Source organism: Geotrypetes seraphini, chromosome 3 (assembly GCF_902459505.1).
Source record: "Geotrypetes seraphini chromosome 3, aGeoSer1.1, whole genome shotgun sequence".
Lineage (NCBI taxonomy): Eukaryota > Metazoa > Chordata > Amphibia > Gymnophiona > Dermophiidae > Geotrypetes > Geotrypetes seraphini.
The window spans coordinates 53,453,603-53,470,746 of NC_047086.1; the positions used below are offsets into that span (position 1 = coordinate 53,453,603).

General features: G+C 44.3%; 1 protein-coding gene across 1 annotated transcript in view; it reads right to left on the reverse strand.

Moving 5' to 3' along the window:
• Positions 1-7,055, reverse strand: part of OGFRL1 (opioid growth factor receptor like 1) — a 70,804-nt gene extending 63,749 nt beyond the window's left edge. Inside the window, exon 1 of the mRNA XM_033939217.1 lies at positions 6,619-7,055. Within this exon, the coding sequence (XP_033795108.1) occupies positions 6,619-6,936 (318 nt within the window). The 5' untranslated portion in view covers positions 6,937-7,055. The remainder of the gene's footprint in view (positions 1-6,618) is intronic.
• Between the last annotated feature and the right edge of the window lie 10,089 nt (positions 7,056-17,144).

Consider the following 17,144-nt stretch of genomic DNA (forward strand, 5'->3'; position numbering starts at 1 on the left):
ATGATGTTCATGCTGATATGTCAGTCTGATGATATAATTTGGTGGTGTCAATTTTTATTTTTGTAAAATAGTTGAAATGTTATTTATGTATGTTTGTGAATGTGTTGATGTACTTCGCCTTGTATAAGGCAGATTATAAATCAACCAAATAAAACACAAGCAAAATCAAAACCTAACTACAGAGCACAGAATTCAATACAGCCTATACAGTATAATTTCAGACATCCTAAGATAGCTAATTTCGTTAGGGAAGGAGAGTTTATGTAATGCTTCTTGGCTACCACATGTTCAAATTTGACAGTCACGCTTACTAAAATTCCACCAGTTGTTATATTCTATTTGAAAAACAATTTTCCAATTTAGCCTTATTTTATAACAAGAAAGCTTTGTGAAAAAGTCCAGAATGTGTCTATTTGAAACCTATTTTAATAAAGCAACACAAAAACCTACAATATGATGCCTTGGTAAAACAGGCTCGCAGAGCCCACATCCGAGTGCAAAAATGCCAATGACAAGCATATTTTTACCTTCTGAAATGCAGGCAAAGAATGTACATATGTACTCGTGTACACTTCCCCCTCTATATTTGTGGGGGTTTGGGACAGAGCCGGCCCGTGAATATTAAAATAACTACAAATGATATCCGGGCCGGTCGTGCCCCTTACCCCCGCTTCCCCGGGCTATTTTAAGCCCTGAAAGCCCCCCCTTAAGCCTTACCTGGTGGTCTAACGGGGTTTCGGGGCAGAAGCAATCTTCCTATGCTCCTGCTCCATGCAGATCGCTCACAGGAAATGGCTGCCTTGAGCTCCTGTAGTCTCTCGAGCCATTTCCTGTGAGTGATCTGCATGGGGCAGGAGCGTGGGAAGATCGCTCCTGCCCCAAAAACCCACTAGACCACCAGGTAAGGCTTAAGGGGGAGGTTGGGGCTTATAGGGCTTAAAATAGCCTGAAAAATGAAAATGTATTTTTTTATCTAAAACCGTGAATAAGCGAATCCGTTGATACGGAATTCACGAATACCGAGGGGGAAGTGTACACTGCTATCTCAAAGCTAAGTGGGAGACCTCCACCTGCAGTCCTGCTAGTAGAGGGTGCTGTTTCACTATCACATTTTCAATAGTGAGGGACAGGCGAGCTCTGCTGAACTCCAGGGAACCTGTCAGTCTCTAGAGACATTGAAAACATAATATTGAAGCACCACTCCCCACTGGCAGCAGTGCAGTTGGAGGACTTCCACTCAGTTTAGAGCGGTGGTCTCAAACTCGCAGCCTGGCGGCAACATGCAGCCCGCCAGGTACTATTTTGAGGCCCTCGATAGGTTTACCATAATCCCAGAAGTAAAATAAAACACTTTCTTGATCATATGTCTCTTTAGCTATAAATTACAATATTATTATTAAGACTTAGCCGAAAGGAAAGATTTATAAACCATAAAGAATTTTATCTCATGCAAAATTGTCATTTCTTTAATAAGACATGAACTATTTTTTTTCTGAGGCCCTCCGAGTACCTACAAATCCAAAACGTGGCCCCGCAAAGGGTTGAGACCACTGGTTTAGAGGGAACAGTGCTCATGTATTTCAAAAATTCACTGATACATTACAAAGCTGCCCAAACTATGCCTCCAGGAATACCTGCATGTAGTTTTCCCGTTCTGTCACTGTGCATACTTACACCTGCATGAACTACAGAGTAACTTTATAAATAAAAGTAAAAGGCTTTTTTCATGTGTGGAATAGCCTTTACATAAAGAAAACTTTATAAACCCCCCCCCAAGAAATTTTAGATAGAAGACTCCTTTGTCCCTCAACATAAAGAATTACAGAGGTCTGGGTTAAATTTAGTATCGATGTTCCCTACAATTAAGGTTACCGTATTTTTCTATTACCCCCGCCCTGTTCCGCCTCCAGCACCACCCCATTCCACTCCAGCCCCGCCCAGTTCCACCTCCAGACCCGCCCCCACAAAGCCTCCTCTCTTCTTCCGGATGAGCTTCAGCCACATCTGGAGAGCCTGGAGCATGCGTGGATGTGTGCGACATTATCCACGCAAGCTCAGAGGCCCTCTAGATCCGGCCGGGTTTTGGAAAGTCCGTCTGGGAGTCCTCTAAAAAGAGAACATGTCCGGGTTTCCCCTAACTACAATGTTGCCTACAAATACAGGGTTCCAGAAGGAGACAAAGCATATGTCTTCAAACCCCAGGAACAACGTTGCAATGACCAGACTGAAAATAAGAGGTCCCATATAAAATAAATAAATAAATAATCTATAAATACATATAAAACCATGAGTAGTTTGAAAGAAGTTTCTCTGCCTAGTGCTGTATTGTAATAGGTGGATTATAATTATTAAAAAAAAAAAAAAAAAGAAGAACAGGCTCTGAGAACTTGACAAGCTACTATTAAACATATAAAAAACATGAAGGCAGATGAAAGCCAAATGGCCTATCCAATCTGCCCATCTGGAGCATCCACTATCTCCTCCTCTCCTTAAAGATCCCACGTGCCTATCCCACGCTTTCTTGAATTCAAACACAGTCTTTGTCTCCACCACCTCTACCGGGAAACTATTCCACGCATCTACCACCCATTCTGTGAAAAAGTGTTACCTACGATTACTCCTTAACTTCATACTCTGGCCTCTCATTCCTGAGCTTCCTTTCAAATGAAAGATTTGTCCGATTGCACATTTATGCTACATATTTAAATGTCTCTATCATATCTCCCCTCTCATGCCTTTCCTCCAAAGTATACAGATTGAGATCTTTAAGTCTGTCCCCATAGGCTTTCCTCTTGACTGACTCCTTCCTGTTTATCTTTTTGAAGATGCGGTTTTCAGAATTGTATACAATTTTCTAAATGAGGTTTCACCAGAGCCTTATAAAGGGGCATCAATACCTCCTTTTTCTTACTGGACATACCTCTCCCTATGCACCCTAGCATCCTTCTAGCTTTCACAGTCACCTTTTCAACCGTTAGATTATCGCATACCATCACACCCAAGTACCGCTCCTCTTTCATGCATAAAAGTTCTTCATTCCTTAAGCTGTACTGTTCCCTTGGGGTTTTTACAGCCCAAAAGGACGATCTTGCATTTCTTAGCATCACATCTTAGCTGCCAAATTTTAGACCATTCTTCAAGCTTTGTTAGGTCCTTCCTCATGTTACACCATCAGGGGAGTCTACTCTATTGCAAGTTTTTGGTATCAAATGCAAGCGGGGAAATCTTACCTGACACACAGAAGTGTAAGTTACCTGAGAAAAACATACCAAGACAGCAATCTAAGGGCCCTTTTTACAAAGCCTTGGTTGTGATTCCCACACAGCAAATGTGATGCAACCCATTCAATTCCTATAAGCTGTGTCACATTTGCTGTGTGGGAGAGTGTGGTGCAGTGGTTAAAGCTACAGCCTCAGAACCCAGGGGTTGTGGGTTCAAACCCATGCTGCTCCTTATGACCCTGAGCAAGTCACTTAATCCCCATTGGCCCAGGCACATTAGATAGATTGTGAGCCCACTTGGACAGACAGGAAAAAATGCTTGAGTACTTAAATAACTTCATGTAAACTGTTCTGCTCTCCTGGGTGAATGGTATAGAAAAATGAATAAATAAAGACTTGCTACCGTGGCTTTGTAAAAGGTAGCCTATGTAATCAAGACCCCTGTCTCCCAGTTTCCTACCATTTAAAGATCTGGATTGCAGCTGAATCTATATTTTTCCTCAAATGGTAGAAAAATGAAGCCCCCCCCCCCCCCCAGCCCACTCCCACACCAACCTCCCCATGATGCTGCAAACTGTCATCTCTGTCCCACTTGAGGGCACTACTCACAGTAAGAAGAGAAAAAAGAGTGCAGACAGCAAGTCCGAAGTTGGGTAATGAGGAGGTCTGATCTTAACAGAATTTAGAAATAGAGAACACCACACTTCAGGCAGGATGAGCATGCAAGAAAATGAAGAGAGTGTCAAGATGCAGCAAGAAGAGATATTCAGATGATCAGGTTGAGAGAAACAATAATGTGTAAAAGAGAGGAGGGGACTCAAAAATAAAGGAAGGCAAAAAAAAGGAAGAACTGAAACAGAATAATAACTTAAAATTTAAAAGAGGAAGGTACAAATTCTAGAAAAGTTTTAAAGGGACATAGATTAAAATGTACACCTATTGAATAAAAATAAATGCAAACATACAGTATTACAGAGAAAAACCACAACTCATTCAGTCTGCCCAAAAATAATGTATCCACTTTGAGTAGGTGCACATAAGAACGACCTTATGGAATTGAAATTATTCTCCACATGTACTGGCTTAGGAGTAAGGCTCACGACTGTCATGGTATGCACAAATCTAACAAAATCCAATAGTAAAGGTAACAAAAACTAATACCTCAGCTATATTTCAATTGTTACTAAGCCAGGCAGTGGAAGGAACCTACAGAGTATCTAGCAGTCACAAATACCTGAAGAAAAAAAGCCAGTGATAAGATTGAAGGGAGATAGAAGTTTCTGTATTTATGCTGATACTCAAGTTTGAGGCTGTTTTCTCCACATGTTTGTGACTGCTAAATTCTGTGTAGGTTCCTTCCACTGCCTGGCTTAGTACCAATTGAAATAAAGCACAAAATCTAACTCTTTGGGAGAAATTGCTCCTGAAAGAAACCTGACAGTTCATCCTCATGCAACTTTCTGGTGAAGAAAGCAGAGACCTATAAGTTATAGCAGTTTAGAGGTAAATCATTTATGCCAGTGGTCTCCAATGTGTGCCACCTCCTTACCCCCCCCCCAGTCCCCCCCTCGCCCCCCCCCAGTCAAGCAGTTGGCTGAATAGTTCTTCAAGTCCTATATGCATTAATTCCAATCTTGTCCACTTTGCTAGTGAATTAAATGCCGGTAAAATGGATTGCAGTAGGTCCAGCATGTACATAGGTCAGGTATGACCTATTAGAGAGTTGCGCAGGGACAGAAATCCCACCCATCCTTGCCCGTCCTCGCCAGGATCCTCTCCGTCCCCACCCGTCCCCGCCAGGATCCTCTCCGTCCCCGCAAGGAATTACCTCCATCCCCGCCCGTCCCCATAAAAAGTAGCAATTACTTCTGACAGGATCATCAATTCCACAGTTTCTTTTGTGTTTGCACTACTGTTTTCCTTGTGGAATCTCTTTGTTGGAACCCTTTTTTTGTTTTCTGTTCAGGTAATTAACTTATAAATCCCCTCTTTTACTAAGGCTGACGTGTCCATTATATTATATGGACGAACCCTGCTTCCAAACCTTCCATCCCCGTGGGAGTCCCGTTGGCTAGAGGGGTGTCTCCCCGTGGGAGTCCCGTGGACCAGAGGGGGGCCCCCGTGGGAATCCCGTGGGTTAGGGGGGGATTCCCGCGATCCCCGTTCCCGTGCAGACCTCTATGACCTACAGAACAGGTCAAAGGCCAGGATTCATATTTAGATGGTATGGCAAAGCTAAACTATGAACCAGGAAGTGTTGTAGAATTAATATTACTGTTTAATACCCAGTCTGAACAAACAAGCCCAGGCAGTTTACAAAATTAGTAATACTGTATGTGTAAACTGAAATCTTTTGATCAAGTTTCAAGTTTCAAGTTTATTATTTATTTGTTTAATCGCCTTTTCAATATTCAAGGCGATTTACACATTAATAAAGTTACAAAATAAAATAATTTTAAAATAATTAAAAACTGACAAGACTAGACGATAACTGAACAAACTAGAAACAAAAGGAAGGTAGGGGAAGAAGTTACAATGTAATTGAGCAAAGTGGGGAACCAAATAAGGAAAACACAAAAAGGATGGGATAAAAATAGTTGAATATGTGAAGAAAAGAGAAATAGAAACAAATGTAGTTGGATGATGTTAAAAAGAAAACTATAAATCAGATAACAAATGCATCGTTAAATAAAAAAGTTTTCAGTTTGTTTTTAAATTTGTCTAGATTAAGTTCTTCACGTAAATAGATGGGAAGAGAGTTCCAAGTTTGGGGAGCCGTTACTGAGAAAATATACTGACGGCGCGTATTTATTATTTTTAATGATGGAATCATTAATAAGTGCTGTTGGTCTGATCTTAGGGTTCTATTGGAGGAATAAGGAATTAATAGTTTATGAATGAAGGCCGGAGTTTTAAACAGAAGAGATTTAAATGTGAGCAGACAAAGTTTGTAAGTTATTCTGTGAGCTACTGGAAGCCAGTGAGCTTCCTTAAGAAGAGGAGTTATATGGTCGAATTTTTTAGCTTTTGTGATAAGTCTGATGGCTGTATTCTGAATAATCTGAAGACGTCTGATGGCTCTCAGACATTTTTTCCTATTCATACTGCAGCACTTTGCACGAAAAAGGCTGGAGAGCACTGATCACATTTGATTTGGGGTGACAGTGGAACCCAAACCTGGCACTAAACCTATCATAATCTCATCTCGGAATACTAGAAGCTGTTGCAAGGAGTTATGGAGCGCATAGGTGACGGCAGTCTAGCGTTCTCTGCAGATGCCAGCAGTCAAGAGCTCATACAGGGCCATAGCAGGCGGGCTGCGGGTCACGCGGGAGTTGCACGCGCTTCCCCCTACCCCCCCCCCCCCACGTGCACCTCGGCCCACCCCGGGGCGTACCTGCTCCGCTTCTGCTCCTTCATCGGGCGCCTTCCCCTCGTCCTTCTCCTCTTCTGCCGCTGCTGCCGTCCCCGCGTCGCCTTCTCGGCAGCTGCAGGGCACGGGGGGCTCTGCCCGACTCCGATCCTCCTCCTCCTGCTCCCCCGTCTCCGACTCGCCCTCCCTCCTGCCCTCTTCTTCTTCCTCCTCCTCGGGCTCTGCCTGCCCCCGGTCCTCCTCTTCCTCGGGCTCCCCGCCCGAGTCCGTCTCCCAGGTGGAATCGCACTCCTCCACGGTGGTGGGCTCCTTCGGGGTGGCGCCGCTCAGCAGGTTTCCCATGGGAGCGCGGGCTGGAGATGAGGCATGGGACGGGGAGAGAAGCAGGAGGTAGAGCCGGAGGCCGCGGCAGGAGAGAGCCGAGAGTCACTGGGAGGGGATACAGGGAGCCCCGCCTACACTCGGGAACGGAGCGAGGAGGCTCCGCCCCCGCCGTTGAGTTTCTACCAGAAGCGCGTGCGCGCTCGCTTGCTTGCTCCCGGCGCAGTTGTGCTGCTGCTGATGCTGCTGCTGCTGCTGTTTTGACGTGTGAAAACTTTAACCCGACAAAAACCGTAGAAAGTGCTTTCTTATACAGTGGCTGAATGTTCAGGACTTTTGTTCCCTACTTGGGCGCACATTCTAACGGACCTGGGAGCCTTTTTGGAACACTTTGACCCCAAGGGCTGGTAGTCGCTTACTGAACTGTTGACTGATTGCTCTGTTGCCTGGGGCTGCAGCTTACACTTGTTGCTTTCTCTAGAAATTTATGTATCTCTATCTTGATTGGTACCTTGGGGTGGACTTGAAGGAGTACCGGGGGTGGGGGGTGAGTGATAGGGGTAGGGATTGGTTGGTATTTGCCTTTCTTATGGGCTTGTCTTCTCTGTTGGACTATATCCTCTTACTTGGGTCTGGTATTGGGGCCCTGTCAGGGATTTGAGCTTGGGGTTGGGGGTTATATGGGTGAACTGGGGGGGGGGGGGGGTTGTTTTTCTGACGATAATAATGTGAGCTTGTTCTGTCTTACATTATCCTTGTTTTCTCATTTGTTGAGCTCAATAAAATACATTTAACAATACAGTGGCTGAAAAGAAGGCACTGCCCTAATGTTTGTAATTTACATTTAATTTATGCATGCCCTAAAATCGGGGGTCGGCAACCTGCGGCTCCAGAGCCGCATGCGGCTCTTTTCCACCTTTGCTGCGGCTCCGGTAGTGTGTCACGCAGGCATGCAGCTTAAGTCCGGCGTCGCGGCGGGAAATAGCCATGCTGAGCAGTGAGCTCAGCACATACACAGATGAAAGCCTTGCTTGCTGATTGGTCCGGCGGCCCCGCCCCGCCGGACCAATCAGCAAGCAAGGCTTTCATCTGTGTAGTGCTGAGCTCACTGCTCAGCATGGCTATTTCCCCCGCGACGCTGGACTTGTAAGGTGCCTGAAAAAGAAGTCATCCTGGCCGGGGTCGGTGTCATGCTCCGGAGATCTACAGCCTTCCTATCTCCCTCTCCCTTCTACCTGCTTCCGGCCACATCCCCTGCTCCGCGGCTCTCTTCGGCAACTCAGCAGCAGCTTCTGACGTCGGGGCCTACCCTCTGCGAGTCCCGCTTGTTTCAACTTCCTTTTTCCACAAAGGCGGGACTCGTAGAGGGAAGGCCTCGATGTCGGCAGCTTGTCTTGATCACTGCTGCTGACGAGTTGCTGAAGAGAGCCGCGGAGCAGGGGGGTGTTGCCAGGTGCAGGTAGAAGGGAGAGGGCCAGATGCAGGACTCGTGGGTGAGGGAGGAGAAGAGAGAGAGAAAGAGAGAGGGGAGGGAAACAAAAGGAAATATTTCATACTGGGCTGGGCCGGAGTGGAGGGAGGGTGGAAAGATTCTAGCTACAGGGTGCATTAACAAAGGAAAAGGGGGGAAAGCTGAAAATGGAGATAGTGACACAAAGAAGAGAAAGAGTAAGCAAGACCTACTGACTAAGGATAGAGATACAGAGGGGACATGAAGAGGAGGTGAAATAGAGACATAGAAGTAATGCTGAAAAAGTGTGTGGGGGGAGATAAAGACATTGAAAGGGCAAATGGTGAACATGGCGTAAAGATAAGGACAGAGACAAATGAAGATTCTGAAAAAGTGGTGAGATAGGGATATAGGTGAGATGGACACAAAGAAGGGTGATGCTGGAAAATAGGTGGAATGGTAATTCTGACAGACACAGAAGGGAAATGCTGGATCAAGGAGAGATGGGGCTCAGGCTGGATGGAATGAGGAGAAATGCCTTGTTGGCCCGGAACTTCCTCTCCTACGTCAGAATTGACGTCAGGGAGCGGAATGCTGGTCAGCGCAACACTTCTGCAGGGAAAGCTTGGGACGGCGGTGGCTTGGGGGCTGTTCCCCGATTGCGGTGGCAGCAAACCGAGTGGCTTGGGGGACGGCACGGAGACAGAAAGAAGGGGGAACAGGGAGACAGAAAGAAAAAGTTGGGGGAGAGAATGAGGTCTGGAGGAGAGGAAACATACAGGAGGCTGAAAGAAAGGAAGAAAGATTGGATGCACAGTCAGAAGAAGAAAGTGCAACCAGAGACTCATGAAATCACCAAATAGCAAAGGTAGGAAAAATGATTTTATTTTCAATTTAGTGATCCTGTATATAGCATTAAGATAAGAAACAATATATGCAGTGTTAGATTTGTTTTATAATGGTTTTGCGGCTCCAAGTTTTTTTTTCTTTTCGAAAACGGGTCCAAGTGGCTCTTTATGTCTTAAAGGTTGCAGACCCCTGCCCTAAATGAACAAAAGTGGCAAGAGCACTTCCCACGGTGGCATGGAGGGGGGGGGGTCTGAGTGGGCACTTAGAAATGATTATGTAAGTACCTATGTCTACTTTAAGCTGAGCACGTGAGCAACTGCTCATACATTCTAGGAGCATCGCTTACAGATTTTACATGGTCGCTCGCAAAAATAATAATAATAATAATAACTTTATTCTTCTATACCGCCACAGTTACAAATCTTAAAAATTGTTAGTTTTTAGATTTTAGGACTTGTCGCACCCGGCCAGTTCTTTGAGAGAGCACTGGTGAGTTTGTTATTCACCCAGATTTGTGGATGACAAATATTAGAGGCCCTTTTACTAAACTATGTTCCAGTGCAATAGGGATGGTATGCTGAACCATAGGATTTATCTGTGCTCACAAACATTCTGCAGATGTCAATCACAGCTTTACAACTCCTCCATGGTCTCTATTGTCCCCAGGGCAGGATTAATTTGTTGAAGGACCCTAGGCACACAAATCAACAGTGTCCCATGCCACCTCCCCACCACGCCCCGCTCTCATTTATTTCCACTTTATTTCTTTCATTTGAAAATTCAAAACAAACAACAAAGATTAAGTGCCGGTGTACAGTTTTTCTTCTATGCAACCTCCAAACATCTCTGAACAAATCCACCCTTCCTTCCTAGAGGAAAGGATCTTCAGCTGGCAGGGCTTTGGGAAGTCCACTAATTTATAGTTTGCATTAGGGTAGGAGGCATGGGGCATGGCGAGAAGAAAATTTAGTGCCTGCCAATTTATTGGACTAATACATTTTTTTCTTCAGGTCAGTAAACTATACTGCTGTTACAGTATTCCTGTCCTGACCTGAGGAAAAGAGTTATGGTCTCTGAATTAGTATAAAATGTATTAAAATTAGTCCAATAAATAGGATCACCTTATTCCCATTTTCTATTAATAAACGTCAACACAGCTACAATAATACTTTATCCTAAAGCAAAAATAAATAAATAAAACAAATATTTTTTTTTCTACCTTTGTTGTCTGGTTTCTGTTTTCCTCATCTCATCATTCTCTACCTTCCGTCCACTGTCTGCCCTCTCTCTGCCTCTGCTCTCTTTCTTATAGGGGAGAGCACCTTTTAGGGATTCAAGAAAAGGTTAGATACTTCCTGCTGGGCCAGAACATACGCAGGTAAGGCTAGACTCAAATAGGGCCAATTAGGTGGTGGTCCATAGGGCCAGCCAAAGCTGGGGGTAGAACGTTTAGGTTTCACCTTCCTTTTGCCCATGAAAACACTCAGAAAATTGTTCTTACCCAAGCTTGAAGAACTTCCCGCTGTCCTCGCAACTCCTTGTAACTCCAAGGGGCCAAATGTGCCCCTTAGAGCAGTGATTCCCAACCCTGTCCTGGAGGAACACCAGGCCAATCGGGTTTTCAGGCTAGCCCTAATGAATATTTTATTTATTTATTTATTTATATTTTTATCCCGTCCTCCCAATAGCTCAGAACGGTTTAAAAATGAACATACACAGTGGGGAGTAACTAGACATATAAGTAGTACAACAGGATTAGGGATTGGATTTATAGTTTTTGGAGAGAATTAAATACAGGGAGAGTAAGCAGAAGGAGAGAAGGGGGAAATACAGTAGTTTAGTTTAAGGAAAGTTATAAGCGTTTAGGTACAATTTGTTAGTGGATAGAGTAAGAGAGGGTCATACTGGAAATTCGGGAAGGAGATAGGAGAGTGGAGGGTGGGGCCTAAGGTGGGGAGAAGACAGAAGAGATCTTTAGTTGAAGAGGAGGGTCTTTACCGATTTACGGAATGTTAATAATGAGTTCTGTTGTCTAAGTTGGGGGGGGAGTTGGTTCCAGAGGTGTGGAATGAAGTGGCTGTAGGATCGTTTGTGGGCAGTTTCTGTGAGCAGGGATCTTCCGGGGGGGGGGTGCATAGGCGTATCTCTGACTTTGAGCGGAGGGTGCGAGTGGGGTTGTAGATGGGAAGCTTGGATTTTATGTAGGAGGGGGTGGTGGAGTAGATTCTCTTGTGAGCAATTGCCAGGGCTTTGAAAGTACAGCGTTGGCTAATTGGGAGCCAGTGTTCAGCATGGAGTGCCGAGGAGATGGAATCGTGGTAGTTGAGGTTGTGTAGGAGGCGGATGGCTGCATTTTGGACCCGTTGGAGGCGTTTGATATTATTTTTGGTTAGTCCATTAAATAGGGAGTTACAATAATCCATTCTGGAGAGGACATATGCGTATAGGAGTTGGGAGAGGTCTGGTGTGGAGATGTAGGGTTTGATCCTTTTCAGTTGGCGAAGGTAGTAGAAGGAGGTGGAGACTACTTGGGATATGTGGTTAGATAGGGATAGGTGTCCGTCTAGGGTTACTCCCAGGCTGCGAACTTGATCTGCTGCCGTTAGTAGAGTGGAATCCCATGTTAGTGTAGGTCGTAGGTATTTGGTGTTTTTGTTTCTGATCCATAGGAGTTCGGTTTTGGAGGCGTTAAGTTGAAGCTTGTTGTTTGACATCCAAGTTTTCATGTCAGTGAGGCAGAGTTCGAGGTTAGCAATTTGGGATGGCCGGTTTTCACCTAAGGGGAGGAGCAGCTGGATGTCATCTGCATAAGAGTGGATTTTGATTTTATATTTTTGCGCTATATCGATGACGGGTTTGATGTAGAGGTTGAATAGGAGGGGGGATAGAAGGGCGCCTTGAGGAACGCCATATTTGATAGGCTTAGGGTTAGATTTATGTGTCCCTAGTAGGACAGTTTGGGTCCTTTGGTGAAGGAAGGAGGTGATCCATTGGAGGGCTGTGTCTTTGATTCCGAGGTCGTGGAGCCTAGATGTGAGTAGGTGGTGGTCAACATGTGAATATGCATGGGAGAGATTTGCATATGATGGAAGTGATAGGCATGCAAATTTGCTTCATGCATATTCATTAGGGCTAGCCTGAAACCCAATTGGCCTGGTGTTCCTCCAGGACAGGGTTGGGAACCACTGCCTTAGAGCACACCCCTTGGCCGCATACTGTGGCTGCGCGCAGCTGCTGCAGCGCTCTTTTCAGCTGGAGGAGATGGACCCTGATGATGTCACCATCTGTCTCCCCAGATGCCTGCCCGAACACGGCACCAGTTGCAGGCAGGAGACAGAAACAGGAAAAGTAAAATAGAAAGTTGCAGCTGTCTCTGAAGTAGGCAAAGTTCCCTCTGCTGCACACCCAGTCCAGTAGCTCCTCTAGTCTGTTTCTTTATTGTTTTGCAATGTTTTTTTTGTTTTTCAGCTTATTCTTGGATTTTTTTTCTGTGGTGTCAGAGATTCTGATTCAAAGGGGCTGCTCTGCCTACTCGGAGAGGAACAGACGTTTAAGTCTGCAGCTGGCCAGTATATCTCATGGGTCCTGTACAGCCAGCCTGCTGAAGATTTGTGGAGCTCAGGGTTCCAGGCCCTCAGCATTTGCTCTCTTCCTTCACTTGGTCAGGAACTTGATTGCATGCTGTTAGGCATAAATAGCAGTCCTTCAGGGCACTCAGCGACCATGTCAGGGCAACTTCGCCTCCCCTCCCCCCCACTTTCCACATCATGTGTCACAGTAGAGCAAGGGTGTCAAAGTCCCTCCTCGAGGGCTGCAAACCAGTCGGGTTTTCAGGATTTCCCCAAGGACTATGCATGAGATCTATTAGCATACAATGAAAGCAGTACATGCAAATAGATCTCATGCATATTCATTGGGGAAATCCTAAAAATCCAACTGGATTGCGGCCTTCAAGGAGAGACTTTGACACCCCTGCGGTAGAGGATCAGTCCAACTAAGGTCCGGCTGGCAGTCCAAAGGTCAGCATGGGAGCTGACCAGTGGCTTGAGGCAGAGAAACCCTCCAGATCCAGCTATACTTTAAGGAAGCTGAAGCAGCTGCAGTACCATTTCCCCAGCACATGGTCTGTGAGTACAGGCTGTGACAGCAGAAGACCCTGGAGACACATCATCGGTGCAAGTGGATATTGCATTCCCTGGTGGGCAGGTCCAGGCTAAAGGATTATTTCCTACTTCACCAGGGTGTTGCTCTCCTTTTAGGAGCCTTCTTTTCTCTAATGTAGCATTGGGGCTACCAGAATGGAAGTGGGACTTCTCTACATTCCTGTAGGTTTTCTCTGTGTACTTCTCTGTCTCCCTTAGCTCCTCCGCTACTATAGCCTCAAGGGAATGTACTCGTTCTCTGAGAGCTAGGAGCTCGTTGCAGCGAGCACACGCATATAACTTCTCACCAACTGGGAGATAATCATACATGTGACACAGTACAAAAGACTGGATAGCACCCCTCTTGCTGCTGGATTACTGTCTGCATTTTATTATTGAGTTGATTAATTAAACCTTTTTAAGCTACTAGGAATATATTAGACTAGTATAGAGAGCCTTAGGATTATAGTATATGCTTATTTAGTGTTTGCTTCGTAGCAGGTAATGAAATATAGTAAAAATATGTAATGAGTTCTCCTGTTGTCCTAATTAGAATAATTGACTATAAATTAAGACTATAAGCAAAGAACTGAGTTGGATAGAAGGGAATGTAGACTAAGCCAGACCCTGCTCTGTCTGCCAGAGACTATCTCTAGCAGAAAGTTCAAACTTAAAAACTATAAAAGGCTATTACTCTATGGAGACTAGCTAAGTAAAGTGGTTTGTGAAAGTTCCACAAAAAAATTTCCTTACAGATTTCTTTCTATTCTGAAAAAAGTTTCATCAAGGTCAAAGACTATTAAAAGATGGGGCAAAATATGACCGTTTGTAGGACTTAATGAAAACCTATCTGGGGAGTCACAGACTGCTGTGGGAAAATGAGATAAAAATTGTCTGGAGAGTAACAGATTGTTGTAGGTATGTGGGTAGTGTGATGCTTTGAGGAGGTAGATCAAGGGCACTGTAGAAAAGAAAAATATATTATTTTTCTTTTTACCTCAGCTTCTGTCTGAAAATGTGAGAAATCTCAGTCTTTCTTGTTAAACTGTGTGGGCAAGTGTGTGAATATAGATTGAATTCTAACAAGACTAATTTCAGGTGAAGCGAGAACTGAGCTTATAAAGTAGCTAGAAGAAAGTGGCACACAAGGAAAGCTTGTCATCATAGCAGGTTCAGCAGCTCTTAGAGAATAAAATATATATTTTTTAACTGCAAAGTTGTGAGTTCACAGAAAGTGATGAGTGATTGAGGTGAAGAGCTAGAGATATTGGGGTATGTCTTCTAAAGGATGTTAAGCCCTAACAAGTGCTTAGTGCACATGAAAACAAGGCAAATCACATTAAAGTGTTTTGTAGTAACCTGCTTGCAATGATACATATATATTTTTTGGATTTATTTTCTGGAGGGAGTGTAATCATGCTACCTGACTAGTATATTTTGATTACTGCATACTAAGGGCTCATTTTACTAAGCTGTGCTAGCATTTTTAGTGCACACAGCATTTTAGCGTACGCTAAACCCGTGCTACGCGGCTAGAACTATTGCCAGCTCATTGCTGGTGTTAGCGTCTAGAGCGCGGGGCAATTTAGCGCACGCTATTCCACGTGTTAATGTCCTAGAGCGAGTTAGTAACAGGAGCCCTAACTGGTTAACCTGCCCATAATGGGGGATCCCTTAGTGCCTCCTAAATAAAAGGTGGTATATGCTTTCCCCATCAATTTAAGCCAAAATGAGGAGAGTTCTTGAAAATTTAAAAAGTGATTAAAGTGCAATAAAGAACAATAGAAAAAGAGACCTCAGTACTGGGGAACTGCGATCAGTCAATTAGAAGTATAACCCTGGCCAGACAACTCATATTAGCTGATTTATTGTCTATAACCTAAATAAATTCGCCCCGTACGTCATTATTTCTCCTCTATCATGAAAAATGATAAAAAGAAAACTTTTCAATGCGCTCTCCTCATTTAGCAAGTTACAAATTTTTTCAAAAATGCTGCACTGGATGGCGACCTAGGCATATGTGCAGTTCAGTTTTCTGCTTGTTAATAATTACCTTCGGTTCAATTGCAAGATGGGGAAAAGAAAGGGGAAAGTGAGGACTTACCCTTCGGGGGTCTTCTGCTCTCCCCGTGTCCTCCATTGAGAAATTCATGGTTCACTCCGTGCGACCCTCCAGTACCGGCACTAGCAGTGAGGCAGCTTAGCCGGGGCTGAATACAACTCTCAGCCCGGAGGAAAGGCTTCTGCCCACACATCCAGGCATGACGAGGTACCCAGAGTCATCGATGGAGCAGGTCAGCAGTGAGGCTGATGAGGCATTGAATGGAGGGGACGACTGGGGCCAGGAAAGAGGAGCTGAAGGTGGAGCAACCATGGCAGGAAGTTACCCAGAGTCTGCCTCCAGAGATTTTGCTATTTCTGAAGTAACAGGAGGGCAAGGACCTGTGGATTCTTCTGAGGAAGAATGACAGAAACAGCAGGGAAACGGTGAGCTCACCTTCTCTCCCATAATAAAACCTGCCCATGTAACCTAGATTCCATCTGGGATGCAGTTGCCTGATTGAGAAACTGTTTCTTGGAAATAAATTAATGGTGGATGTTTCCCTACAAGAATGTAAGTCATGCCTAGTTACTCAGGAGGCAAAGAACTTTGAACTGGAGAGGAATTTGGGAGAGGTACAACAAAATCTAAAAGTTTTAAAAACCAATTCCTTAGTGTCTGGAAGGGGATATGAGGGGCTAAAGAACAAAGTGGAGAAGTTAGAAAATCATGCACGGAGGTTAAACCTCCGTTTTGTTAATTTTCCATAGTCTAAGAGAATTGCCCCTATTGAGGTACTCAGGACAAACCTGTTGGAAACTCTAGGGGTTCCAAAGGAAGCCTTCCCACCCCTTTCCAGAGCATATTTCTTACCAACGAAGAAGTGACAACCTTTGAGACAAGAGGAACTTATGGATAGTCTGAATTTGACACAATTCCTGAAAACATCAATAGAAGAAGAGTGTTAAAGATCTACCCTCTTAGTGTCCTTTGTCTTTGAGTCTGATAAGGACTGGGTGTTCCGTGTTACGACAATATTTTAGAAACCAGAATAAGCTGTTTATGGGAGGGAAGGTATAGGTCTTTCCTGATGTGTGTGTTGACACACAAGAAAAAAGAAAACAGTTTTTGCTACTTCGACCCCAGGTGTTATCTATAGGGGTGTCCTTTCATTTGCATTTTCCATGTAAATGTTTAATTATTTTTGAAATGAATAGATACCTTTTCTATGACCCGAAACAGCTAAAAGCTTTTTTGGAAAACAAACGTGTGGTAACGGTTCCAAAGGAAGATGTGAGGGAGTTGGATGAAGACACTTAGGTGTTAGGGGAAAAGGGAAGTTATAATTGATATACTGTCTAGGTCCCCTAAATTGGTTTGTAATTAATTTATGCTTTATGCCGCTCTTTAATTTTTCTACGGCGTCTGAGCAAGCCAACGCCTTTACAGGCAGCAGTTCCTGGAGTTTGCAGAGTGCATTAATCCCAGAGAGAACAACTTCATATTGACATGGGTCATATTGAACTTTCTGCCAATTGGTTATTGGATGTTAAATGTGGTTAAAACATGTTTAGAAGTAACTGATTTTCCTGATCTCCTGAAGAAGCCAAGGGCGAAACTGGCCCCGTTGGGATCACGATTGGATTGAAGTTTTATTGCCATTTTTCAAGCTAAGTTCCACATTTACAATATTTATAGAACCTTAGTAAAAGGAGCCCTTAGACATTTCAGTACCAGTTAATGCAGG